The sequence below is a fragment of the Ammospiza nelsoni genome, chromosome 6, assembly GCF_027579445.1.
Source record: "Ammospiza nelsoni isolate bAmmNel1 chromosome 6, bAmmNel1.pri, whole genome shotgun sequence".
Taxonomy (NCBI): domain Eukaryota; kingdom Metazoa; phylum Chordata; class Aves; order Passeriformes; family Passerellidae; genus Ammospiza; species Ammospiza nelsoni.
The window spans coordinates 57,428,834-57,456,812 of record NC_080638.1 but is presented as its reverse complement, the minus strand read 5'-3'; the positions used below and the strand labels follow the sequence as shown (position 1 = coordinate 57,456,812).

The 27,979-nt window shown below is 41.6% G+C and overlaps 2 protein-coding genes across 3 annotated transcripts in view; one reads left to right on the top strand and one right to left on the bottom strand.

Annotated features, from left to right (window-relative positions):
* Positions 1–27,979, top strand: part of BRF1 (BRF1 RNA polymerase III transcription initiation factor subunit) — a 173,219-nt gene that overhangs the window by 55,247 nt on the left and 89,993 nt on the right. Inside the window, exons 4-5 of the mRNA XM_059474805.1 lie at positions 13,760–13,791; positions 22,522–22,594. Of these exons, the coding sequence (XP_059330788.1) occupies positions 13,760–13,791; positions 22,522–22,594 (105 nt within the window). The remainder of the gene's footprint in view (positions 1–13,759; positions 13,792–22,521; positions 22,595–27,979) is intronic.
* On the bottom strand, positions 24,427–27,449 carry BTBD6 (BTB domain containing 6). Of its 2 annotated transcripts, XM_059475073.1 has the most exons (5): positions 27,288–27,449; positions 26,743–27,037; positions 26,453–26,543; positions 26,055–26,173; positions 24,427–25,817 (listed from the first exon to the last, which is right to left on the bottom strand). In XM_059475073.1, the coding sequence occupies exons 2-5, from the start codon at positions 26,946–26,948 to the stop codon at positions 24,785–24,787; spliced, it is 1,449 nt and encodes a 482-aa protein (XP_059331056.1). In that variant the 5' UTR covers positions 26,949–27,037; positions 27,288–27,449; the 3' UTR covers positions 24,427–24,784. The 2 variants fall into 2 exon arrangements, with proteins under 2 accessions (XP_059331056.1, XP_059331055.1); XM_059475072.1 differs by lacking the exon at positions 27,288–27,449 and having other exon boundaries at positions 26,743–27,118.

Below are 27,979 nucleotides of genomic sequence, written 5' to 3'. Positions count from 1 at the left end.
TTCTGCTGATAATGCTGGCAGCCCTCCCAGCAGAGCTGTGAATTGGTCACTTTTCCTCCTGTTTCAGCTGGGGAATTTGGGAACACCATCAGAAGCAGAGAACATTGCCTGAGAGGCAGTATCCACAACGTGAGGGCAGCATCAAAAAAAGAAGCTTCAAAATGTAGCTTGACAAAAGTGTTTTATTGCAACAGTCCTGCCTACTGACAGGCTCTAGGGTAGGATGAAAGACAATACAGGGTATTTTCCACTCCAGCAGTCAGAGGTGTGATACAGGGAAATGTTTGTACAGGTAATGTATCTGAAGGTGATGAAATATGTAGAAAAGCCTGTGTCCTATGCAGGATTGTAGAATAATTTAGATTAGAAGGGGCCTATGGAAGTAATTTCTCCATTCCCTACTTACATCCTCAGAAAATTCCTGAAGCCCTGCTCTGGTTGAATGTTGATTGTCTTTAGCAATGAACATGTCATGTTCTCTCTGGGCTTTACTACCATCATGCCAAAGGGTTTTTTTTTCCAAATATGTAAACAGATTTTTTTCTTGCTACAGTTTGCTTCTGAGAAGAATTTGGCTCCTTGGTGCCCTCTCATTAGGCAGACAGTGTTAGGTATCCCCTAAAGCCAGGCTGACAAGCCAGGCTCTCTCAGCTTTTCCTTGTAAATCCCATGTTCCAGCCCCTCAACCATGTCAGTGTCACTCTGATGTTCTACTGGAGAGACCAGATCTGACCAAGGCTCTCCAGGTGCAGCCTCACTGGTAGTCAATGGAGGGGAATATCCACTTCCCTGGGCTGCTGGCTGCACTTTTGCTAACACAGCTCAGTGCCTGTTTGGCCTTTCTCAGTGCAAGAGCCCAGTGCTGGCTGCTGCTCAGCCTTTCTGTGGGATGTGCAGCTCCTTTGTGCCAGCTCTTCTTCCCCTGCTCAGCCCCAGCCAGTGCTGTAGCAAAGGGTTACTCTGTCCTTGCATGTGAGGCTTTTTAGGAAGTTGGAATACAGATGCAGCTCCTGTCAGCCCAGTTCCGCTGCCTCTAAGGTCCCTTGTCAGGACCCAGGACGTCCCTCTGGCTGTCCTGAGCAGCCCAGACCCTGCCAGGGGGCTCAGACACCCTGGCACAGAGCCCAAGATGCCCCTGTGGTTTTGATTATGACCCATGGAGCAAGTTACCAACCTTAGATGAAGATCTGCAAGCCACGAAAAATTAAGTAGAATGATAGTGAATTTATCACAAGGTGGAAAAGTAGATTTTGGGGTTTTTAGAATGGGCATTCAGGGGGGCAAGATGGAGGGATCTGGGCATGTCCAGCCTTTCTCCTCCTTCTTCTTCTTGGCCTCCATCTTCTGAGTGATGCTGGCACTTTTAGATTGGTTTAGAGTAGAAGCTCACTGTCTAACATAGGTGATAGGTATTGGAAAGTAATTGTAAACATTGTACATGTAGTTTTTAGTATAAAGACATAACACTGCCCTGGGGGCAGGCAGAGTGCCTGGACTGTCTTGCTGAGCAAACCTCAGCAGGACAGGAGAAAGAATTTTATAGATAAGGAACAATAAACAACCTTGAGACCGATAAATGAAGAGCTCTGACTCTTTCTTCAAGCTCTGGGCTGGGAAAAGAGACTTTGCAACTTTTCTCGGGGTCACTGTGACCAGCTGGATGCCTGACAGCCCCTCTGAGTGCAGCTCCCCCTGTGCTGCAGGGCTCTCCCAGCTCTGTGCCATCCGCATCCCTGCCTGGGGTGCCTCCCTGTCTCACTGCTGCTGGAGACACCATTGTCCCCAGGGCATGCCTGCAGCAGCTCTCTGCTAATTGCACTTTGTGCTATTAACCACAGCCCTTCAAACCTGGCAGTGCAGCCAATTCAGTGCTTGCCCGGGCCAGCAAGCCAGGCCGTGGTGCCTGAGCAGTTCCATTGCACGGCCCCACCCAAACCGGCTCGGTGTCCCTGAGCTGGTGCTGGCTGGGGCCATGTAGCACTGATGGGTAGGGGACACTTGGCACAGGGTGCAGCTGAGCTGTGTCTCTGCACAGGGCAGGCTTTTTGGTTGGTGCTCTCCATGGAGAATTTCTCTTTGCTCAGAGTCTGGAGCTATCTGTCTTCTGATGGGAAACACAGCAGGGCCTCATTGATATAATTTCAGGTTTTTTTAAAGTACTGGTGACTAAAACCTGTTGCTGGCTTGCACAAACCCCAGATTCACATCTGTAAGGGGAGTTAAAAGCTGAGAGGGGAGTCAGGGCTGAACACTGCCCATTCTCCTTTTGAAGCTGTTGCTGCTGTGCAGTCTGAAACAGGGGAATTGTGAGGCCAGGAAAAAGGCAAACAAGTGGAATCTTTTGTAGGTGAACGGCCAAGCTTAGAGAGGGGGTGGGTGTACCTAGTTCAGCTTCTTTCTCTAAGGTTACTCCTGTGTGTTTATTTTTTTACAAATGTATTAATTATATCTTATTCTCTTGACCTAGTGCATAATCAGTTGTGGCAGTAGGACTGTAATTCCAGTTTGCCTCCTCCCAGCTGAGGGTCCTGTTGGTGGAGGTGTAGAATTTATAGTGTTTTATGGAGAAGGTCAGTATTCTCATGTTCTGATTGGAGAAACTGAGGCATAGAAAGGAAGCAAAATGGCTTGTTCATTAAGATGTAGATATTTTTGTGTCCTGTGTGCATCTATACCTCTTACTGCTGCCTCCCATAGTGTAGGAGCCCTGTTGTACATATTGCTTTGTATTTAATTTTTCTGAGATGCTAGACTATACTTTTCCAAGTATACTGGCTAAATACATTGGAATTTTTAGCTAAATTTTCCAAGAGGAGCAAATTCTGCGCTGAGCTTGTTAGCTAAATTCTAAGCTGAATTTATAAATCTCACTAGTGAGAAAAAAGTTATCATTTTTTTGAAAGCTTCGCAAATATGACACAATCAGCGAGCAGCTGTAAACATGAGACTCACAATAGCATTCTCAGTTGTTCAGAGCAGAGCAGTATTTTATGAGCTTGCCATCAGCCTGCTGGATAATGTTATTTGAAATCACACTGCTGGGTTACAATAAAGCTGCTGCAAGACGCCCTGAAAGGCGTCTAAGGAGATCTTTCCCAGCATATCACTGGCAGTTTTTATTTTCCCAGAGGCAGATGATATGTACATCATTACTGACTTTTTTTTGCTTTCTCTCATGAGGAATTCCAGCCACTGAGATAAGTTTACAGCTTCTTAAAAACTGATAATGACAGAGCCGCCTCTGTGCTGTAAGAGAGACGTGAGATAAGTGCTTGCCATTGCTGCGGCGTTCAAAAGAAGATAATAAAAGGATAAAAGTTTAAAACGACACTTCAGGAAAACACCTTATTTTCCAGCTTGATTAAAGCTATTTAATGAATGTTGTTAACTTTTAAGAATGTGGGAAATACCATTTGCAAGTAAATTAACTTCAGTATGTTCACTAACTGATGCTGTGCAACATTGTCTTGAGATGCTTTGAGAGTTCCTGCCTAAGTGAGGGAAATATTGACAGTAATGCCAACAGAATTCCAGTATCTTTGACAAGTGAATTGTACCAGATTGCTTAGTGAATACCCAAGTTTTCAGTAGGATATCAATGTGGATATTCTGTCCCCTTCCTACCCTCCATTCTCCCCCCACATCTTGCCCCAATAAAGAGTTTTCCTTTATCCTTAATGATTCCTTCTTAAAGATGTGTAACCAATAACAAAGGAGTTGACACTCACTTTATCTTTTTTTTTAACACTGATAATGGATACGTGTGCTTACAAAGTGATTTTAGAGCAAATTGATGCAAAATCAAATAAAATATTAAACTGAATAAAGGATTTTAAAGTTATTGTAGGAGGTGCTTAGCTATGTGTGTTGGATAATAGAAGCATGAAAATTAGGACTGTCGTACTTGAAAGGAGTGACTGAATCTGTGATATCTCTTGCATCTCTTTATTGCAATAAGTTCAGGATGCCTCTCAGTTAAGCCCTTTTGCATGTTTTGCACAGGGGGACAGATTTCTTTGTTGATTTGCATAGAAGGGCTGCAGCATGGGTCTTTCAAAGGCAGAGAGCTGGTCTGAAAAAGAATTGTTGCCCATAAAGTTAGTCGTCTGCTGGGGTATTATGGCTGAAATACATTTGAAAGCTTGTTTCTGTGACCTTCTGGGGAGACTTGGGAACCCCAGAGTCAAAATAGCAGACTATTATAGTAGATAGATAATCAGGATATTTCAGAGCATTTTACCAAGGAAGGGGAAGCTGTTATCTTCATTACAAAAACATTATAAAGGATGGAATGTTTTTTGTCGGGCAGTGGCAAAAATGGAAACAGAAATCCAGAGTCCTGAGGCACAGCCAAGAGTCCCTCTGGGTTGTGCCTTTCAATTTCTTGGGAAAGATAGATTCCCAAAGGGAAGCATTTGTTTCCCATCCTTTTGTGTAGATAAAATACAAGGTGTATCAAATGCCTGTGACTGTATTTTCTCTGCTTAATAGATCACCTCAAAGATTTATTCTTGTAATTTAACTCTCTGAAAAGTTAGCTGCCTTTAAAATCTCAGATATGCAAACTCCTCCCTCCACCTGCTCTATTATGCTGGTTCAAGGACCAAATTGAATCTTGTTCTAGAGAGAAGCTTTTGAGACATAAATTTGTCATAACTTTAAAATCCACTATATTAGATCCTTGAAGAGAATGTGTCATGTTAAGAATTGTATTCATTTCAAAGTATGATGCATTGCTTTTCCCTAGTCCTGAAAGGTATTTTAAATTGGTATTTGGTATTTTGAAAGTTAGAAGAGCTGTTACATTTCTTTTTAGGTTTTTTATAGTTCTTATTGAGCTTTGCTCAGTTGGGCTGAACAGAAAATATCAGTGAAAGTATCTTCTTACCCTGGCTGTGACAGCTAAAGGCAATGTCTCACTTGTGCATTGCTGGAAGTAGAAGTGAAGATGTGTTTGTGTATTGCATCTTGTCCATAGGTTGGTAACTTCACACTGAGTGCTATCTCAGTGCTTCTGTCTGTTATCATATCCCAAGTTATCCTGGAGGTAATTTGAGTTTTCTCCTCTCCTGTTTCCCAATAAACCTCCCTTGAACACTCCTCCAGTGGTACTCTAAAGGGTAAGATGCAGTATTATATAATTTGGTGAAATGCTTTATTAGTAACTCATTTGGGATATGCTGCTATTTATGAACCATAAGGCAGCTCTGAAATACAAACCAAATTCAGCAAACCTCAGTGCTGCTGTGACTTACGTGGTTTTCTGCTACAGTGAGCACGCAGGAAGCTTTTTTTAGGTTTAGTGTAGGCATTTCTTAAGGTGAAAGCGTGGGCTGAGGAATTTTCAACCCACCAATGCAGTGCATCAGTTCAGCTTCATCTGTTTGTATTCATTTTATTGATAATCCCTAAACCAGGCTGCTTGGAGGAGTTCAGCCTCTGTAAGAGTGGGGTGTTGTCCTGACTTCCAGGCCCTGCTGGTGAGCTTGTCCTGAGAGCTGTTTCCATCTCCATGCTGAGTTCAAGTTCTGTAAGAAACACAGGGGATTGGGGAAGTTGCTGTGAGTTACTGTAATGCCTCTAGTCAAACTTTGATTACTGCAAGAATAGTAATGAACGGTTTGGCAGCATCTGAGGAAGCATTGCTCCACCCATGCCCCAAGAGAGAGCCAGCCATGCTTGGAGCCATGACACTGACATTTCCCAGGGGAGTGCTGTGGGTGTGAGGGAGGGTGAGAATGCACAGAGCTCTTCCACCTGCCCAGCTGAGGTTTCCTGATCAGCAGGAATGCACCATTAGGAGGAAGGGTATTCCTGTAGTGCCCACTTCCAGAGCACAGGGGCTCCCTTTGGTGCAGCTCAGGTAATGAAAGGTTTCTGCAGCTGTGTGCCAGTGGGCACCTGATGGAAAAGGGTTTGTCATTGTGTTGTGTGATAGATGCAGAGATGGTTCTCTGAAGGCCTTTGAGAGTGGGAAATTTAACACATCCCATTGTTGTACTTCCCACCAAAGGCCATTAAAGAGCCAACAGCCTTGGAAGGGCAAGGATGCAATTAATTCCTTTTGAAGCTGCATTTTCTCTTAAAACAAAGGCTCTAGTGTCAGAATTTTTATTTTTTTTTCTAAATAAGTGACAGTGTTTTATGTGTATGATACTGGATCATGCCTATGCCTGGATAAATCAAATCCACTCACCCTGGCAGAAAAGCAGCATCTGAGTTTGTGTGTGTGTCCCAGTGCAGGGACAACAGCTGCCATGCTCCCATCCCAGCAAGGTCTGCTGAGATAATTCACCCAGGAGCACTTAATACCAGTGCATTTGCCTCAGTGTGGGTATGAAAGCTAAGATGTAACACTTGGCTTCTGGCATGGGAAATGTAAAACATTCTGTGTCCATGGAATTTGGTTTTACTCTGATTTAATTGAGCACTGTAATGCTGCTTTTTTAAGAAGTATAGGTGAGTGCTTACTGAGGGTAAAACCAGAGTGGCACTGTGACAACTCTGACACAGGAACTGTGTTTGTTCTTAAAACAAGAGAGGTTTTATCAGTTTATAACATTTTGGGTTTCTATAAAGCAGTTACCCTGCAGTAACTGCTTACTTGTTTTTTCTTCTTACTTGGTTTTTTTAGGCTTGTCTTTCAGATAAGGTAGGTCTTTGTGTTTTGGAGCAAGCTGGGAAAAACTGTGCAAACTTTAAAGAGAAATTTGAGAAGGTGGGATGGGTGACGGAGGGATTGTCTCAGGCTCCGGTTTTGGAGAATGTGTTAAGGCCCTGTGAGCTGGCACAGCCTCAGAAAGAAATTATCTTGCTTTGGCCTTGCTTTCTCAGCCCTCCCTCAGTCCATCCCCTGCCCTCTATCAGCCCAGGTGTTGATGCAGTTACATGTGAGCTGGGGAGTTAATCCAGCTGAAAACAGGCAAAAAGACAAGACTTAATTTCAGACAGTTCCTTTGGCTGGTTTGCCAGGTTGCTGCACAAATAGCAGCCATGGGGAGGGGGTGGTAATGAGCTGCAATCAAGCTAGTTATGGCAGATTTTTTTTTATTTTTTCATATTTTTACATATTTCCAGACTCCTGCATTTGGAGTTTTCTGAAAAAGCAGTGTCAGGCTGATGACTCTGCTGGTTTTCCTCTGCCACCTCTGAGCAGGCAGTGATTTTCCTCTGCTGCTTCTCTCAGGCAGCTGCTCCCCGTTTCCAAATGTGTGCACTGCTGCTGTGCTGAATTCTTGAGAGCCATCTCAGAATAGTTCTTCTGAGTCTGCACCTCTGACTTCTTTGGAACTTTTCTTTCACTGTTGGTACAAGAGTCATAACCTTTATAGACTTTGTACACACAGAAAAGAGAGAGAACTGAACTCCTTTACTTTACTTAAATCTTTACTATCAATGTCCTCCTTCCCAGCTCCTTTGTAAAATTCCACTTTATTATCAAATTGTCACTCTGTGCAGATTTTTGGACTATGCACTTTCATACCTGCTTTGTTTTCTGCAGTGATTTTACAATTTATTCTGGTTTATTTTTCCCTTTGCAGCTTGAGCTTTGCTCCTTTCCTGCTGCCTCTCTCCCATTCTCATCTGCCAGCCCTGCTCTTTCAAGTTCTTCCTTAAACCTTGCTTCTCCTAGCAACCTCTCTTGTTTTCCCTTGCCAGTGCTTGTTCAATTTACTGTTCAGGGGTTGGGGTCTCTCTTTCTTGTTTGGAGACTTTTTGTTGTTTGAATATAGCCAACTGTTATTTATACATGGCCACATCATTCAAGTTGAAGATTAACCTCATGTCTCTCAGAACTTTTAAATTAATATTTACATTTTCATTCTATGCCTAAATTTTCTTTGCCCTAAGCAAATATACTAACTAGATTAGCTTTCAGGGGCTTACTATGGATATTCTTTGCATATTTTATCCCTTTGATACCCTGTATAATTGCAAGTTGACTGTACAAGCATTATGAGACAAGAAATATATTTTTTCCTTTTTTTTCCTGTTGTGTTGCACTGTGCTGTAAGTTTATATGTGACTATTGAAAATTTACATGTGTCTGTGTAAATACTTGGCAGCACCCCACAAAGCAGGTTTTTTACTTGAAGTCAGTAACACTGGGAGCACAGCTTAGCCCCACGTTCTCCAAGGGCAGCATTTTCAGAAGTGCTGAATGCTCCCTGCATATTCAGCCAGCCTGGGTGCTTTGGAAAATGTTCCTCTAAATGGCAATGACTCTGAAGACAATTATTGAGGAAAAAAAAGCTGCAGCATTAATTTAGGAAAGAGTGAGCTGTAGGTGTGTTGGAGTCTGAGGCTGATGTAGCTCCCAGGCTTGGATCCCTCCCGTCTGCAGCTGCTGGAGGGGCAGGCGTGGGGCAGAACTGGTGTCAAAGCTCTTCAGGTCTCAGGTGAGCCAGAGAGCCCCCTTGTCACCCTGCAGTCAATGCCGTGGGGTCAGACAGGCTGAATGCAGCCCCAGGTGCCTTTGGTGTGCCTGGTGCTGGCACGATGCTGAATCCCTGCTGCTGACTTTGCCTTGGCTCTGAAGGCACTGAGGCTGCACGTGCTGCAAGAGAACTGCTGCACAAACATCCTGGTAGACACGGGGAAGGAGTTTTTGTTTTCAAATTGGGGATTTTAGAGTGCAGAATTTAGAGCAATACACTTTTATGAAGCACAGCCATACAGCTGTGTGCAAAGAAGAAAAAAAGCCCTCAGACCAAAATGCAGTTCTTTTTTTATCGTGCATTAATCTACACATAAATAAAGATTGCTTTTTATAAAAACAGCATTTGTACTTAGCAGTTTCATTTGTTAAGTGCTGTTTTTATTTGTGTACTCAAGTGCAGCCTGTGCTGTGTGGACTTCTTTGCAGAGGCAAAATTGGAGACTGAAGAAATTTTGGAAGCTGGCTCTGTGGGAATTCAGCCTTGAGGCAAAACTTTCATAAGAGTTGTCAGAAATGAGTTTTCTACAAAAGAATTGAGTTTGGGTATTATTTTCTAATTGTTTTAGTTCGGTGTCGTTGGAAAGAGAAATGTTTACTTTAAACAATTAGCATTGTCAGTCAGTCTCAATTAATGGCTAATTAAAATGGTGAAAGTTTGTAAAGCAGCAGAGGTATAATCATGATAAGTCAATCAGAAATCATATGGTGTATGAAATTATGGAAGGGGGAGGTTGTGAATTGGGTGTTGATCTGAAAGGTTCTGGGCCAGACAAATGCTGTCATAGATTTTCACCCTGGTATCACCCCACTTTTGTGTTCAGCCTCCCTTTTGTCTTTCCTCCATGTGTTTGTTAAAGAAAGTGCTTCTGGGAAGTTCACATTTGTTATGTAGTTTATCCAGAACCCTGACACCGAAATTGCAAATATTTCTTTTTGTTAAGAACTTGAGAAAATTTTGTTGTAAAATTCTTTTTTTTTCTTTTTTGCTTTTCAGACATGTTTCTTATTAGGCTTTGCTTTTTTATTTGCAACCAGCTGAGTTGCTGCTGTTGAGTACAGAAAGTAAGAATATATTTAAATATTTTATATGTTTAATGGATCTGCTTTTAGTTTTTGTGTGAAACAGAAAGCATGTTAGCTTGAGCTGAATAAAGGTGACACTTCATTACAGTCAGCAGGACTTTCATGGATGTCAGATTTCTCCTGAGTGGCTTGCAGTCACAGTTCCTTGACACGAGTCCTCCTTCCATGATATAGCTGATTTTGTAGTAAGCTTGTAAAAATAAGTAAAAAATAGTCCAAGGGTAACTTACAAAAATTAAATAACTAAAATAAATGCTAGACCCTTTGCCTTCTCCCTGATTCTTAATACTGGCCTGTGTCTCCCAGAGCAAGCATGCTACTCAGTGGAAGAATTTTGGAACAGTAGCATGAAATAATCTCAAGATTTCCTGATTATTGTAGATTGTCAGACACTAAAGATTTTAATTTTTTAAAGATTTTTTTAGGAGGGGTAACAACTGTACTATAACTGATAGTTGTTATTTTAACAGCGTCTTGCACAATTTATTCCTGCAAATGGCAGATTTGCCTCCTGCTCAATGTTATTATTGAAAATCAGGGGGATTTTGCTGCACAAGTACTTTAGGGTTGCTGGAATATGGAAAATGTAGGTCTCTCTGAAGTACAAATGCATGTTTGTTTTGGTATTTTGGGTTTTAGGTTTCTGGTACTATTCATTCATACTATTTCTTCATGAACTTTTGTTTCCTCTGGTGCTGAGAATGAGATCATTCTTGCTGTGAATCATGGAGTTCTCATATTATCCACATTATAAAGGCAGAAAAGGAACATTTTGGCCGCTCAGTCTGACCTTTTGCATCATGTTGGCCCAAGGATTCCCTTCAATTTATTTTTTTTATATAATGCCTTTAGACTTATCTTGATTTAGACATTTCTAGCGATGGACAGACAGTTGCATACCTTGGTGAAACTTGCTTAAAGACTTAATAGCAAAGGAAAAGTAGTTTAAACTGTTAATGCTTTTTCTTTTCCATTTATTTTTTTTTAACTTGGGCACATTTATAACTTAAGTCCCCTTGTGCCCTGTTATTTGCATGGGTATATCCACAGTACCAGTAGCTTTCCATCCCTTCAGGAGCTTTTCCATGTGGGTAGCAGTCTCCATATGTAAAATGATCATTGTTTTCTTCCAGCCTCAAAGAAAACATTTGTCTTATGATTGTATAATTTTGGAATACATATTAAGTATTATCTGCTGTTTTCAGCTGTTGTTGTATGTTCTCCTGGACTGTTCCAGCTCTGAAAAGGAGTTTGAAAACAACAGGCTGTTTTTACAACCACTTCCTGCTGATAATCGTGCCCACAATGCTCATAGTAAAGGCCAGCCCAGTGCTACTGCATGACTCAAGTTTCCCCTTTTGCTTTGCTGTAGTAGCTGCACATCTAATCAGGGAGGGAGATTGCTGGGGGCTACCTTAAATGAAATCCAGAAGCACCACATTTTTATTGTGACCTTTGCTTACAATTTTGGTGGACATTTGAACTAACTTCTCTAAGGAGCAAGGGAGCTGTATGTTAAAGCCTCTATAGTGTAGCTCTAAATTAATTCAGAGTTGCTTGTGAATTTCCCACTCCTTAGCTCTGATCTTGTGTCATTATAAATGCATAAAAAGGTGGGTTTGTTTTCATTGCAGTAATAAAGCCTAAGCATTTGTAATGTGTTAATAAGTTCAGATTTTCCACCAAAGTGTGTTCAACAGTTTGAGGAGGTTGAAGAATACTCTGCTATGCAGATTTCATGACTGTAACTGAAATGCCTGGGTTAGAAAAGCACCTCTCTGAATCACCTAAAATCTGAATTAGCATTTGGCACTGATGCTCCTTCCAGCTCCTCTTCTGTCTCTAGTGACAGCAGCCAGGCTCTAGGACTACTCATTTATTTACTTCAATAACCTATAAGATGCCTCAATAACCTATGAGATGCATTTCTTTTGGTGTTTCAGGGTTTTTCCCCCTCCTAAATTGTGGTGAGATCTATCAGATATGAGTGATAATTTTGCTTTGTCTCATTGGGGCCAGTATCTCAGGGTGGGCATAGAAAAATCAGACACTTCAAGTCAATAATGAGCTGGGAACATTTTCAGACTTAGAATATTTCTTGAGCACAGAATTGGCATAGTGATTTCTTCCTAGATCTGTTTGATGAGCTGACAATTATTATGGTTCCTTGGCAATTGCATTGCTAACGTCTTTCCATTTTCTCTTTTTTCACTTTTACAAAAAATTTGCACTGAATTCAGTATTGCTCTGTGTAGATTTCTAAGCTGTGTATTTTACAGATGGTTTTTGTTAGCAGTTTCCTTACTGTGTTAAAATTTCAGATTACTGTAATGTCTTGCATAATACTACCAATAATGGATTTCTGATTTTTTTTTTCAGAGCCATAGTGAATTTTCAGCTAATTAAGTACCCAGCATTGCTGTGGTTTTTAATGTGGAAATTAATTTCCACCAAATACTATTAACATAATGTATTAAATTTTGTAACAAATTTGGAGTACATTCATACAATTTCGAATGCAAACTAAGGGTAGAAATGCTCAAGGATAAAAGTTCTTTGCAAGGAAAATGTTTATGTGTAAACTGATTATGTTATCTGAATTACTCTCCTTCCTCAGCTGATAATGTTTAGGAGAAATGTGCACTGTATTACCCTGGATTACTTGAAGAACATTCACTAATACTTATGTTACCACAGCATGCACCAAGCTACCCTGGTGTCCCTGCATTTTATTTAATGCTGGATTTCTTAGCACATTGCTGCATACAAAACCTCACACACAGCCCTGCACACGTGTTTTCTTTGCGTGCCTCACTCTGTCCCCTTCTCTCACACTTTACCTTGACACTCCTTTTAATGATAAAACCCTTTTACAACATGTGAGCCACACCTGAGTAGCTGATAGGATATCCGGCCTGTGCTCATTAACAGCAGCAAAAGGGCTACCTTTGCACCTTGGGCCTTGTGGTGCTTTCTTTTATTTTTTCCTCCTCTGTTTTGGACAATGTTTAGACAATGCAGCCATAAGTGTGCTTGCTTTCAGTTAAATCTGATGGAAACTTGTAATGGCTTGGCTTGTTTTTAACTATTATGTGTTCCAAGTGTGCCCATAATGAGCAGATGGTGACCTCATATTTTGCAGCAGCACAGGATATCATGAAGGGAGTGAAAACTGAAAGGTAACACTGGATTTGCTTGGCTGGAGAAAGGAGCAGCCAAAGCAGCTTTCCCTTCACAGCACTTTGACCTCATAGAAGAGAGCAAAAGAAATTTATTTCAGTTTTCTTGGTTTGCTCTTCCATCTGTGTTTCTGGGCTCCTAAGCTGGCATAGGAGACTGATGATACTTTATATTCTAAAGTGTAATAAGGGTGTTCTATCTTGATGCTATTACTGTTTTTAGTTATCATAGAATAATAGAATGGCCTGAGTTGGAATTAAAGGTAATCTAGTTCCACCCCTTGCCTCATGCAGACACCTTCCACTAGTCCAGGTTGCTCCAAGCCCCATCCAGCCTGGCCTTGAACACATCTAGGGATGGAGCATCCACAGCTTCTCTGGTAACCTGTGCCAGGGCCTCAGCACCCTCACACTCACAAATTCCTTCCCAATATCCAGTCTAACCCTACTCTCAGTTTGAAGCCATTCCCCTTTGTCACTACAAGCTCTTCTCCATCTTTGTTCAGGCTCCCTTCAGGTATCAGAAGGCAGCAGTTGGGTCATCCTGAAGCCTTCTGTTTTCCAGGTTGGATAATCCCAATTATCTCAGCCTTTCCTCATAGCAGAGCTGCTCCATCCCTCTGATCATCTTGGTGGCCTCCCCTGAACTCTGTCTAGCAGTTGAATGTCCTTCCTGTGCTGGGATCCCAGCACTGGGGTGGGGTCTGAGCACAGCAGAGGACCCCCTTACCCCTGGCTCTTCCTTGGGCTGCAGGATGTGGTGAGTGTTGTAGGTCACACACATTGTTGGCTTGCTCTTTGAGAAATCTCACCACTGTGATCATTCTGTTACTGTCAACTTCCGCAGTAAATTCAGCAGGTGCTCGCAGGGTGTTTTGGGCAGCTGAACAATTAACTGGATGTTGGCTGTTAGCATAAGTGGTGAATTGACCTAACCCATATTTGGTTTCTTTAACAGTTAACCTGGGTTTATTTCTTCCCTTACTTTGGCTTGCTAATGAAATGAAATTTAAAAATACATTAAAGAAGCATGTATGTTCCTTGACTTCTTTCACAGACATGTTACTTGACCTCAGCGACCTTCTTCAGGTATTGTACCCTTTTTTATTTTGATTTTTTTTTAATTGTTAAAGTTTAAGATGTTTCAGTTTTTCTCTAAAAAATCTGAGTGGAAAATCACTGGGTTTGGAAATCTGAGTAATTTTCCAGTAATATTAAATGTCAGAAAAATTTTTTGCTTTTAATGCTGCAAACAATATAGAAGGAGTTGGTATGATCCTTTCATCAGGATTCCGAGTCACTGCAGTGGCACAGGGTCAGATGCTGCATATTTTTAAAACAACAGTTGTTGACGACAGAAATAACCTTTTTGGTAGGTAATGCTGCATAAATGTATTTGTGCACTTCAGAACTGTGTTTTATAAAATGTATTTTGAGAGAAATACGAACTTGCTCTGTCTGTGGAAATAGAAATGGAAATAGAAATAGAGAGCTCTGCTGGCATATGTTGTCCTACCCTCATTCTCTCTGTTACAACTGTTTTACATACAATGCGAGTAGGTTACTTGCATCTATTTTTGTCCTCCCAGCTGTCTTGGTAAATGGCATCCCTCTGAAGACTATTTATTGCTTGAAGCAATCTGCTGGAATTGCAATAATCAAATGCATCTTTAATTCTGAAATTTAGTAACTTTCTTCTCTTTTTCTAAACTCTGATTGAATTATTTTGATTGCTCATGACCAAACAGTACATGTGTAGAATGGAAGGTTTGTTTTCCTTCTAAACAAAGGTAATTTTTCATGGTGATGGTTTTGAAATAGAATGATCACAGTAATATGAAGAACAGTCACAATGTGAACTAGAAGAAGAGGTATTGTATCTGTAAGAAGAAAAAGAAAAATGTATTGTCAGCAGAAACAGACAAGAAAGATTGATTTGTCTTTTCCCCTCTGTGCATTCCAGCCAGAAAATATTCTGAGATGGGACTTATGGGGGACCAAAAGGTTAAAGAGAGGTAACTGAGGAGATGAGAGAGACAGAAATATGTGAGCAGTAGGGAAATAATCAACCCCTGAAAGAGAAAAATCCAAGATTTCAGTATCTTGATTTGCATGTAAGTGTCTTCTGATGAGCTCTACTTTATGGCTTCTTTAAGGTGAATCTGAGCAAACAGGAATGTTGAATATTATTGTGAACTCTACCTATCCAGAAAGTCCTGTTTAAGAATACATAAATGTGTTTTTCAGGTTCTAGCTTGATGGTTTTTCCCTCCTCCACAAGTCTGTTTAAAAAAAAAAAATCAAACAAACAAACCCCACAAACAAAACCACAAACCACACAGAAAACCACAACTACAAACTGAGCCAAAAAAAAAACCCCAACAAAAAAAACCACGCAAGCCACCTTGGTAGCAAAACATTTGTGGCCCAGGCAGTAAATTTCAGTACATTCAGTACATTCTGCTTTAGATAAAAAAAGTCTTTGCTCACAAAACCTAAAGAAGAATTAATTAGTTAAAAATAGTTCATTAGATGATACTATTTTACTTTGAAGCGCCTCTTTATTTCAAGGACTACTCTCCTATCCTGAAGTTGGGATATAAATGTTCTTAAGGAAGAAGAGTTGAGAGCAGCAGTAGTAGTGGTGGCAGCAAATTACTTTCCAAAGTATTTAATTTGTTCATAGTCATCTGTACAAAATTTGTCATAGTGGTCCAGGTGACTGTTTTTCTTGGTGAGATGAGAAAGGTGTTGATTTTATATCACGAAAAAAATCACATCTGAAGTCTAAAAAAATGAACTACTGCTGAGCTGCACCAACTCTTGCTTAGAAACTAATAGTTTCTAAGAAACTAATAGTGAATGCTGAGATTTTTCTTCAGAATGTTCCTGATGCAGCTCAGTTGCAGTGGGAGGTGAGGGACCTGCAGGGCTCTGTCATCTGGCTGCAGGAATTTTGTAAGAAAGTCACCACATGAAACATCCTTACAGATTGTCTCCATGGAGGCCACTGACTGAATTACTGAGCACCCTGAAATAGGCTTCAGTGCATATGAAATAATCATAGAATCATAGAATCAAAAGACCTCCAAGATCACCAGGTCCAGCCATCAACCACCACCATGTCCACCATTTAACCAAGTCCTGAATCTGCTGTTACCTCTGACTCAGTATTTGTTTAATGACACATCCTAAATTCTTTCTCTCTTGCTGCTCTTTAGGAAAAAAGTGGTAGAGGAAATCCTGTCTTTCTTGAATTGCTTTGGGACTTAAAAATATAAAAAAAAAAATAAAAAGCTGTCCCCTACAGTGTAATGTGCTTTTAGGATAGTATCGTGCTGCTAAAACTTAGCAATAGAGGAGACTAATTTTTACTGTTAATGGCAGTCTGTTTAAAAAGTCATATCAGTTTTCCTCTTATGCTGATGACTGAGATGTGGGAGTTTATCTTGTTCCACTGGGGAACTGCTGCATTTTCATAAGAATTTTTGGAGCTTCAAAATTGCTGCCATCTTGGGAAAAGACAAAAAGTCTTTTTTTTCCTTTTTTTTTTTTTTTTTTTTTAATTGGAAAGGCAATTTCCTTGGTGTTTTATCTTCATGTAAAATACATCTTACATCTTGGAAATCTCCTGTTGAAAGTGTTGTTGGATCCAGAATGCCTCTGATCCATTTGGACTTCAAAGCAGGATCTGAAATGATCTGAAAATGTCCAGAGCACTGCTGCAAATCAGGCGCCTTCCTTGTGCCGAGCAGTCGTGCTGCTTGTTGATTGAGTTGGAAGGACAGGGAAAGTACTAGCTTATATTTTCAGATCCTGCAAATTTTACTTGCAAATATAGTCCTTAGAGAGGTCTGCAATCAGGCCTTTTGTTTGCTTTTTTGTTAGTCCAATCTAAGCAACAGGCCTGGCTTGTTTAGGAGAGCTGCAGAGCCTGTCTAGCCTTGGCCAAGTTCTGAACAGTTTAGGTTTTCTCCCATCTTTCCAAGCATCCCATTCCTTGCACCTGGAGAACTGTTTGGCTGAAGTTTCATCTCAGTGTGATCAAAGGCTGCCTTTCACATCCTCAGAAATGGCTGGGGTTTTTTTAGTCTCTTGTCATCTCCAGTGTCATGGTCTTTGCAATGGGGTCGTAAAAGACTTTTGGGAAGGGTTTGGCAGTGCTCTGATCCCCAGTTTCAGCCTGGTAGAATATAATTTTTAGCATGCCTTGTGGTGTGTCCTGCTGTTAAACAAGGCTGGTGTTCACTGAAGAGATCTCAGACATCTGAAGAGCCACACTCTTTAAAGGAGTGTGCAGGAAAATCACCAGCAATGGATGTCATTAATTAAAATGGGATGTCTCTACTTGATACGAAGAAAAGGTTTTTCACTGTGAGGACAGCCAAGTGTGGAAACAGGTCATTTATAGCAGTTTTGAAGTTTTTATCCATCAAGGCTCTCAAGATCCAGAGCAACCTGGTCTAAGCAACCTGGTCTGTTCTTGTGGCTGAGCCTGCTTGGAGCAGGAGGTTGGGCTGGAGACTTGATGAGATCCATTCCCACCTGAACCACACTGTGGTTCTAGGTAAGGGAAGAGGATGCCCTTGCAAGAAATGAAAATCAGTGACTAGTACTTGCTTGGTCTCTCTTCCACTTCAGAACACAACTCTCACCCCTATTTCTTCATCTGCAGTTTGTCTGGTACTTGCTTGTCTAGGAGGATTTTTATTGTGAATTGCTTTTGAACACTTGTTTTCATTTATTTAATGTAAAGGCAGCACTGAGCTCCTTGACTCCTCTATGATTATTGCAAATTATTGCTCTTTGACTTTCTTGCATAGATGGTTTCATAATGGCTTATTGTACTGCTGTGGTATTGGAGGAGGAGCTCCAGGACTGCCATGGATGTGATTAGCAGAAGGAGTTTCCTTTGGAATCCCCCTACTGAAGCCAGTGCTTTAAAGCCCAATATGAGAGAAAAGCTGCTTAATTTTGATTTGTGTCTCTTTTGAATGACAAGCTGAGTTTGGTACTTGTTTGTATTTTTGTGTGTTACCTGTTGACTTCTCTAAATAGAGTATGGATCAAAAAAATTAGATGTTTCAGTTTATTGCATGGAGAAAGGTAAAATAGAGTATTCTTTTAAAGACTGCACTGCTTTGCTTCAGTTTTTGATACCCTTTGTTCATTTAAAGTTATTAATATGTTGACTGTATTTGCCTTTATTGCCCCTATGCAAATTGCTGTTGATTGAGTTAATTTAAACAACCTGTTTGGGACCTTCAGGCATTCCTACACTAGAAATGTTAATAATGAATCAAATAACCACAGGTGCCTCTTTCCCCAGCAACAGACACTCTCCTTAAAAACTCATTTGCTTTTCATGCTTGCTTAATTATTTAGGCAAGCAGCCATGGATGTTTCACAGTGTGAATTCTCATCGTGTTCCAACTGCCCAGTCTTTGTCTTTCCAGAGGAATATCTTAACCACTGTCACCATTTGTTGTACTCTGCCAGAATGCCACACTATGGTCTTGAAAAGCCTTTTTGGAAATTGCTTGTAGAAGGGTTATTGTTTTATAACTTACAGTCCAACAGAAACTTCCATTCAATGGTAGCAGCTTTATTTTTTTGCTACTCTCCAGAAGTTAACGTGACCTGGTAACCTGGTAACTGTATGAATGGGAGAGTCTCTGCTTCCCCAGGAGAGTTTAAAATTCTGGAAGGTGTTAGACTGATGAATTCCTGTGTTACTGGAAATGAGGTGTGTGTTTTTATTTCTGAAAGTGGAAGTATATTGGTATTTGTGAACAGATCAGGCATGATGTGAAAGCAAGAGGAAATGATGAAAGGATAAGAGTCTCTCTGGAAGTGTCCCTTTGAAATCAGTGTCTGATGACTGACAGATGTGAAATGAAAAGACTGTCTCCAAAAAATACTGTGAAGGGCAAAGAGCATAACAAGTAGAAGGATCTTGTTGTGAAGATGTAACTGAATAATTGGAAGCCATTCCTTCACTAAATGCCCCTTTTAATTAACATAATGTGTTTGATAATGAGAACAGAAATTAACTATTGGTAAAGGACAACATCTTAGAGAATCTTAATGTCTCCTGTAAAAAGAGGTTTTTGCAGTGAGCACATACTTTGTCTGAAAAATGTCTTCCTGCTAAAGAAGCTACTTGTTTTTTTGTTTTGCCTTTTTTTTAATTAAAAAAAAATTGTGATGGGTCCACATGCTTGTAAACTTACTCTATTAACTATGAGTTGAATATAAGAGAATATGGTAAAAACTATCAGGGTATGCAGATATTTTAAAATCTCCCCTCTAGCAGAGGTTGACACCCCTCTTTTGCATTAGGTGTTGATGCTTAAACCTAGTGATTGCAGCAAATTTAGGAAATTTTAATATGTGGTGAAAATCTGCAAAAAAAGAGCACAAGTCTTATGAAAGTATATAGAGCAATTGTCTCACTTCAACAGTTTTGATTGGGGAGAGTGGAGAAATACTGTTTTTCAGTATGATCCTTTTAAATTAAGGGGAAAAGAGGCTGAAGTTGATGTGGTAAGCTTTAAAGCTGCACCAATTCAAGTTTAAGCCAGAGACATCCTTTCAGAAGGGCATTTTTGTTTATTCACCATTCTAAGAACTCATATAAAATTAGGTTTTATAAATGCAAATGTCATATGATTCTAAATTTGGAACGTTAAGCTTTTGATGGATTGGAGTATATGAATTTTTATAAGAAGTTCTTAATGAAGAAAGAACTAGAAATTAAAGTAGGCCTCTAAATTAATTCTCCTAATTTTCTAAGCTTAATGGAGTGCAGAAAAACCAAATGATGAGAGTAAAGAAAGATCTCTCTAAATGCCTATTTTATATCGTATCTCCTCTGTCACGGGATCTGTGTGTGCATGTGAGTAATAGCTGAAATCAGTGATAGAGGAATAAAATTTTAGTGAAAGGGCCACCTTCCACTAAACCCAGGAGATCTTAAATATCATGTTTCAGGAGTTCAGTGGCATTACAGATTTCTGAGTGAACTTTATGCCATCTTTAATTTTTCATTTATGAGAAGTGCCTCAGAGCCTGTGAGTATCTGTTAACTTTCAAAGTTGAGAAGCATATTGTTTGAGGGGGCCTGAAGTCATTTTTCCTATTGATTTGCCAGAAAAACTGGAAGCAATTAAATATTCCTGATTCTTTTTGTGACCCTGGCATTAAAAATATGTCAGCTTCATGAGGAATACAATACAGAACATGGACTGTACTGTATATTTTGCTTTCTTTCTAAATAGGTAGTAACCAGAAACTACAAAGAAATGGGCTTGTAAGCAAAAGAAATAAAATCCCTCATTTACCGTTTCTATTTTAATTTATTATTTTGTGCAAATACGTTGCCTGCACCTTGAAGTCAGTCATGAAACACTGATGATGTGGGTGAAGTGGAAAAGCAGGTTAGCTTTAAGTGCATTACTTCTCAAATAAACCATAGATCAGGAGACTTTTAGTTAGTCCAAAGAAAGAAGGATAAATAGTAATTGAGCACATTTATTATTCATTTGTCTTTGCTTTAGATTTAATTTGGAAATCTCTTTGATTGTTAGAACTTCACTAGAAGAAAAAATACATGCTTCTTTATGTCTCTTCATATTTATTTGCTCTTTATTATTGGGTTTATGGAAAGTTTGCTTGGGAGGAGTTTCTTAGAGAGTGACGTGGTTTGATGGTGACAAACATCAAGTGACAAGGAAAAAGGCTAGAAGGAAAAAATACTTGTTTGGATTAGAGTTTTATGTTGTTTTTTTTTCCTCTAGACTAATATGAGAGAACTAGTAGAGTTTGTGAGGCCTCTAATGGAAACATCATACGTACTTGGCTCCACTGAAGTAACTTTATTGATTTGTGCAGTGAAATTGTCCTTGCAGAACAGGATCTAAGTGATGAGGTTCAGGATTTATAGTAACTTGGTCTGCCAGCTTAGAAGGCTGAAATTACAGCCAAACACTCATTCTTTATGTTAATATTTTTTAGACAAAAGGTCAAAACAACCCTTTTTGAGCTTGCAGTGAATCTAAAGCCAGCTGAAATGCTGCAGACATTTTGCTTTAGTGATATCTGTTCTGTTTTAGTGGCTCGTGGAAAGTCACACACACTCAGGCTCCATATCAATTGTCAGATTCTGTAGGTGTGTATTTTTTTTCTGCATAAAATTTGGTAACTTATTTCCTAGAAAATAGACTTCTGATTCAGAGGGTATATTTTGCTCTTTTCCTTCCCCTAGAATAGTGCTTGAATGTTGTCTGCTATTTCAGGAAGAACAAGAGCAGTGAAACTTAAAGCTATATTTTTGCATCTTGTAGGCCAGTCCAGCCATTGGTCAGACACAGCATTTCTCATACACTCATTTCTCACTAAATATGGAATGAATTACCATAATCTCATGTATAATTGATTGCACAGTCACTTTCAGGATATGTGATCATTCTGAGGATATCTTTGAAGTTCTAATTTCTGATTTTTAAAATATATTTGAGAAAAACACACATTAAGAACATTTTCACGTAAACATTTTGAAGGGCTAGGTGAAAATATCAGTTGTTTGGGGGTTTGGTTGTTGTTGAGATAGATATATTTTAGTTAGGTTGGTAGAACCATCTGTACACATGGGAGGAAAGCCTGCTTTTAACCTAATGTTGGAAAAGCTCTTTGATGAAATGGAAAGAGCAATAGTTTTCTAATTCCATAGGCTTGTGCCATAATCATCACTCAGTTGTGTAATTGGCTGCTAAGTAAACACTTCACTATCCAGGCATAGGAAAGAGAGGGGCAGTTTTGTTCCATAAAAGCAACAGAGTATATTCCATTGATCAAAACAAACCAAAACCTACTTGCTTGGAGTGTAGGAGGATGGAGTTTTTATACTAACCTTGACCTTTACATATGCCTTGGGGGAAGCAAGGTGTTCATGGAGCTCCGTGGGAATGTTTGAGGCTGATTGGGAACTGGAGTGCATCCTGCCTTTCTTGCTGACCACAAAAACACATCTTAAGATAGAGAACGAAAACTTCCTCAGACTTGTAAAATACAAATATGGCTGTCTGTGCTATAAATTCCAAATCAGAGTATGAAGAGTAACTCCTACCCTCAATTTACATCCTCCTGCGTGCAGCAGTGAAGGAGGGGATGGGAGCAGAGCTCTGTCCCTGGTGCCTGAGCAGGTTTGCTGTGGTTTAGAACTTTTCTGATTATTTTTTTGTGTTGTTTTTTGTTTTGTTCTTAATGTTTTTAATGCGATCTGAGGCAATGTCCAAACAGCAAGATATGACAAATAACCCTTGGGGCATGCAGCACCACTCCTTGATTTGGTGAAAAGTTTGGTGTGTGCTTGTGCAATACTTAATTATGCCACTAGAGATGATCATGCAGAACTGAAATTTGTACTGACTTGTATTTGCTCAGGTTTTGTAATAGTGCAAGATAAATGACACTTTATATATACTGATATTACATTTAAGTCTACTTAATGCTTTATGATGTAATGTACAACTGAAAAAGTGTACTACAGAGCAGCACTGAGCCCACTGAGGAGCATGATGAACAACTTTTGATAATTTTTTTAATATAAACTTGTGCTTTGATTTACAATGCTAATTTGTGCAGATTTTGACAGGCTCTGAGTATTATCCTGTACATATGAATATTGCTTGTATAACTTGAATTTTTTTAAGCAGGTTAAGATTTTGAAAGTTGAGGTTTTCTCCTTTCCATATAAATGTTCTATTAAAAACATTTGTGGTTTATGATCTACATAATGCTTTTTTTGTCTTTTAATAGGTGAATGTCTATGTGCTGGGAAAAACCTTCCTTGTGTTGGCCAGAGAACTCTGCATAAATGCTCCAGCCATAGGTATTTTTTTCAATGATTTGACTTTTGACTATTTGAGTCTTTCATTTCTATGGTTACTTGAAAAGAAATATGTATGTATGTATATATACACAGTGTTGTATGTTAATACTCAAGTAGAAACTTTACAGTGAAGCTGGAATCAATCCAGGCTGAGGAGCATTGCTGACTATAAGAGTCTGTTCTCCTCTTTGGAAGAGCTTTTTTGGAATTAGATGCTGTTTTCTTTTGCAAATAGTTTTGTTGCTTTTTCCAAGAGTAATTTGGGCTATACTAAGACAATGGACTGACGTGTAACAAATTAGTGTGTGTCAGCAAGCTCCTGCAGGCCTGTCACGCTTCAATTCCACAGATGCAACATTTGATAAGTATTTGCCAATTTTACTATCTGTCCATCACCTGTAGCTGAGCTGTTCAGTGCTTGAAATACGAGCAGCTTTTTCCAAACATGTGAATAACTTCTAACAAGCCAACACTGAAATTGTAACTGTGATAGGAAGGTGGGGTTTAACCTGTCAAAAGGGTATAGAAGCCATTCTCTAGGTTGTGTGTTGAAGCCAAGGGAATTTGTGCCAATTCCAGTTAAAAGAGTGCATTTATAGTGAGGTCTTGTGACTGTTACCCACCTCTGTGTAGGAATTATCTGCCTGCATCTTTACCCACTCTCACTCCCACTCTCTTTCATCAGTACCAAGAGAATCAGATGGCTGTGTTGCAGAAGGACAACACAGGCACAGCCCTGGAGCTGTTCTGGGCTGGCACAGGGCTGCTGCCTCTGCAGCAAGGGGAGCAGCAGCTCACACACAGAGCACCACACAGCTCAGATCTGCTGCAGAGGTCTTCTTCTCAGTAATCCACTTCCCTTCTTACTTTTCATTACTTTTTTTGGTCCCTTTTTTAGAGAGAGAAAACAGGCAGGATTTGCATCGCAGCTTAGTTTCAAGGTGAAAATTAATGCAGCTTGGGAAAAGGCAAACTCGTTAGATGTAGAGGTACTTGTTATACATGGAAAAAATACTGGTTTAGACTGCTGTTCTCTTCCAAGCCCATCCTAAGACTTACAAAATACAGTAAATATTTCTAATTGGCTCAGCTATCATCATGAGACCTTTGAGAAAAAACTTACCACTTTCTGAGCAAAGTACTAGCCTAGAATGATTGCTGATAATGCCTGAGACTGTGTTTTCCAAAAAAGAGCAGGAGGAAAGATCCAACAGCTTTTTTTTTTTTTTTTTTTTAAGGTGGCTTATTTCTAATTAGTAATCTTAAGTGAACATAAACACCATGTTGCAAGTATTTTTCTAATGCCTGCTGTGCTGTATAAAGATGGGATGTAAATTCAGATAGTGTCTGCCAGTAACATAGCCCTGGGCTAAATCTGATGCAGGCCTGTCACTGAATTAATTAACTTCATCTGTGTGTCTTGACTCTGGCTATTCAAGGGGGGGTATAGTTTGACAGGTGCAAGTGGCAGTGTTGCTGTTTGGTGGGCAGGCTGGAGGATAACAGAGATGCTGCATGTGAAGGGGCATTAGGAATTTTCAACTATAACCACAGGAGGATTTTGATCAGCTTTGATTATACTGATGGTTTGTCTATCTTCAGCTTGGGCAACACACAAAAAAACCCTGAGCTTCCTCAAATGTCAGCTCCTTTTCTCATGAAGGGAAAATAAAGGCTGCTGATGGATAGTTGCAGTTACCAAGAGAGGGAACCTTCCTATTTGCTGGGTGTGGATGCACACAGGGACCAGACTACAGTGTCATCACCCCTGTTAGCTGTACATGAATTAACACACACGAGCCATAAGGTCAGCAAAGATCAAGTACACAGGATTTAGGGCAAGTAAAAATGTTTTATATTTCACAGATTCGTAAACTGCTCTAGTTTAGAACATTCTGTTTGAGTCAGCTGCAGTCTGCAAGTTAGTTATCTATATACAAAATAAATGCACAGTACGTGCAAAATTTAACATTTTTCTGCATGTTGCAGTCTTAATAATTAAGTCAAATAGCTTATGAATAAATAAAATAAGATTAAATTCAAGAGCATTCCTTCACTTATTTGTATAGCCTGATGTAGCAGATAGGTAAGTAGCATAACATTCCATACTGCTGCAGAGTTCGTAGTAAAACCAAAAAATCCCTTGATGTGCATCATTGCAGCACTGGAATACAATCAAGGTGAAATGCATCATGCATAGAAAATGAGCTCAGGTATCTGTCCTCCTTGTACTCCGGTCCCATTGGTGCTGTCCGAGGAGCACTGGAACTGGAACGTCACTTTCCCGCACTGCACTTCAGTCATTCCCTCTTGTCCAAAGTAACTGAGTTCGTTCCCATCCAGAATAGCACTTACATTGTAAAACGTGTCTTGCTCGACCTGCACGGGGTGTTCAAACCACACCGAGAAGGTGTTGCTGGAGCCGTCGGAGGTAAACTTTGTCAGGTTCTGAGCAAGGACAACGCCTAAGCGCTTCAGTTCGATTTTGACGCTGTACTCAGCTTTGCCACAGCTTGACCCATACAATCCCAGTCCCGCTATAAATATCCGTTTGTCTACGGCAAACTGAATACTGTCACAGCGGCCTCGGTACCGCCACTGATTGCTGCGATACGCAGACGACTGAAACCGGTGGCAGCGCTGAGGCACGAGTCCTTTCCTTTTCGTCAGGGGGAACTCTAGTTTGGGTTTATTTGCTGCTGTGTACCATAGGAATATGTTGTGAGTCTCCTCAAGGGTGAGGATGTCGGACTGGGCAGCTCCGTTGGCAAACTCTTCCAAAGTCATGGTTGGAATCCGCACCAAGTACAAAGCTTTCCCTAATACATTCCTCTTGTTGCGAGGCGTCACTGGCAGCCCTTGCCTTTTGCATTCGGCCTCTGCCCAGTTGAGAACAGCCTCGAAAACTACCACTTCCTTGGTGTTGAGTGCTTCCCGGGTTACAATGATCTCTAGTGTTTGTTGATCTATCTCACAGAAGCCCTCTGACTTCAGTGCCATTTCTGCCTGAGCATCAATCACTTCCCAGCAGCGCTGTGTCAGCTCTGGCTCCTCGAAGAGCCTGCTCTGAGACAGCAGGACACAAGCGTTCTTCGCCTCTAAGCTGGTCTCCAAAAAATTGACGCAAGCCTTCGCTAGGGCCGGCACGATGTACTTCTTGGCAGCATAGAGTGTAGCCAGAACTGTGTCAGCTTCCAGGTCTATTTCATCGCTATACATGTATCTAGACGGAGGGGTGGAAAAAAAAAAAAAAATTAGTTTCTCAGGGAAAAAAAAAAAGTAGGCCATGAAAATAATCTATATTCGTCTTTGCTGGCAGTGAATCTGACATTCAATATTTGTCAGCACATTAAGTAAACAGCAATAAGTGCATATTGCACAATGTCAATTAGGAGATGTATATTTTATAAGCTACTTTGATTCTGTCCATGTAATTAGCAGACTTGTAGTGGCCACTTACTTTAATAGGATTAGAAAGGCTGCAGGTTCCACATCTGGTATATGGATTTCAGATTTGACCTCTGCGAGATCGCCATAAAACATAGCATAGAAGACAGAGCTACCAACTGCCAAAACATACTGGAAAATAAAGAGAGAGAAGCCTCAGTAACATGGATCAGGAACAGCTGAGCGTGCTGGCTTTCCTAAAAGCTACATTTAGCGAAAGTTACAAGCTGCAGTGGAAGCAGAACACTGCCTTAGACTGCTCCCTTTGATTGCAGTGTATTATGCGAATTACTTCTGGGATTAGACAAGAGCTATAATTAAGAAACAAAAAAAGTGGAACCTAGTTGTAAGGCAGGGGGAAAAGGCGACCTGCGCAGCAGCATTAAAAAGCCAAAAATTATCTGCACAAACCTTATGGGCAGGAACTTTCTTGGATGCCCCTGGCGGGCCCACGATGAAGTGAACGTCAGCCATGAGTTCGTTATTGAACATCAGCGCGTTCCTGCAAGCAGGGGAGGGGGAGAAGCCGCGTTAGCCGCGGGCTGCGCTCGCCCGGCGCCCCAGCCTCCCGCCGGCGGCCCCGCGGCTCCAGCCCAGCCCTGCGCTCTGGCCGGGCCGGGCCGCAGGTGCACAGGGCGGGCGGGCGCCTCTCGCTCTCTCTCCCGCCCGCCCGGGGAGGGTCCGGCGGGCCTGGCCCTTACCTCTCCCGCAGCGTGGGATGGAAGGATTGCCAGTTGGCGCTCTCCAAGTTGTTGTTGTTGAGGTTTTGGAGCTGGGGCGGCGGGGGCGGCTGGGCGCTCTGCTGGAGCTGCAGGGCGTTCTTCTTGCTGTTGGCAGCGGTGGCGGCGGCGGCGTTGCTGTTTGCAATGTTAGTGTTGGTGCTGGCAGGGTAAAGTTCTGCAGCCATCTTCTTCTTCAGGGACAGGGGCACTATCTCATAGCATCCTGGCACCTTGCCGTTTGACCTCACACTCTTTTTGGACTTCTTTAAGGTCTCTGGAAGCAGAAGAAAAAAAGTCAAACACTTCATGATCCTGCCATTGAGGCAACCAGGGGGCAGTGGCATGAGCAAGAAAACTAACAGATCCCAAATGCGAGTCCCACTATCAGGATATTTTGTACGCTTCTAGATGCAGGGTGGCCTTTGGTTTTTTTTGGAGTGTGTGCCCGTTCTTTGGTTACCGGCCCGACGCACCTTTCCGGGGGGAAAGGGGTGATGCTGTGTCGGATCAGTGCCAGCGCTCACCTTGGCTTGTGGGGGGGTCCCAGCCTCCACGGCACTGCCACGACTGCAGCGGGGAGCCCGAGCGGGGCCGGCAGGCAGTTCCTTCCCCAAGGAACGGGGAGAGAAAAATTAAAAAAAAAAAAAAAAAAAAAAAAAAGAAAAATAAAAAAAGGAAAAACCAAAAAAAAATCCAAAATCCAGCAACAAAACCCCAGGAATCCGGCAGAGGCGGTGGGTCAGGAGCGAGAGTCAATCCACAAATCCTCCGAGTGCAGCAGCCCGGCGAGGGTGAAGCGCAGCCAGCCGCCCGATCCCCGCTGCCAGTACTCCGCTCCGTCCTTCCCGGCCCGCCGGGGGCACATCCGCGGCGGCCGGGCCGAGCCGAGGCGGCGGCTCCCTGCAGTCCCGCTCCCGGGCGGCCCCGCCGCCGCTCGCACCAACTTTGCTCCGGTCCCCGCGGCGGCCGCCGCCGCCGTCGCTGCTGCTGCTCCTCCGCGCTCCTCCCGCCCGCGCCAGGGACGCTGCTGCCCGCGGGGCGCCCCGGCTCCTCCGCGGCGGGCGGGAGGGATGCGGCGCTGCCCTGGGCGCTCCCTTGGCGGTGGGATGCAGCGCTACGCGGCCGAGCTCGGCGCGGCTCTGCCGGGCCCTGCCTCCGCCTCCCGCACTAAGAGGCAGCGACTGCACCGCGCGTCACGGCCGCCCGCGCCAATGGC

What these genes read in the sequence shown, in the direction of transcription:
- BTBD6 (XM_059475072.1), bottom strand. Translation starts at nt 27,107, where the DNA reads ATGCCACTGCCCCCTGGTTGCCTCAATGGCAGGATCATGAAGTGTTTG. An exon ending in CATCCCACGCTGCGGGAGAG is followed by an intron (nt 26,544 to 26,742) that starts GTAAGGGCCAGG and finishes CCCTGCTTGCAG; the next exon opens with GAACGCGCTGATGTTCAATA. An exon ending in AGAAAGTTCCTGCCCATAAG is followed by an intron (nt 26,174 to 26,452) that starts GTTTGTGCAGAT and finishes TTTATTTTCCAG; the next exon opens with TATGTTTTGGCAGTTGGTAG.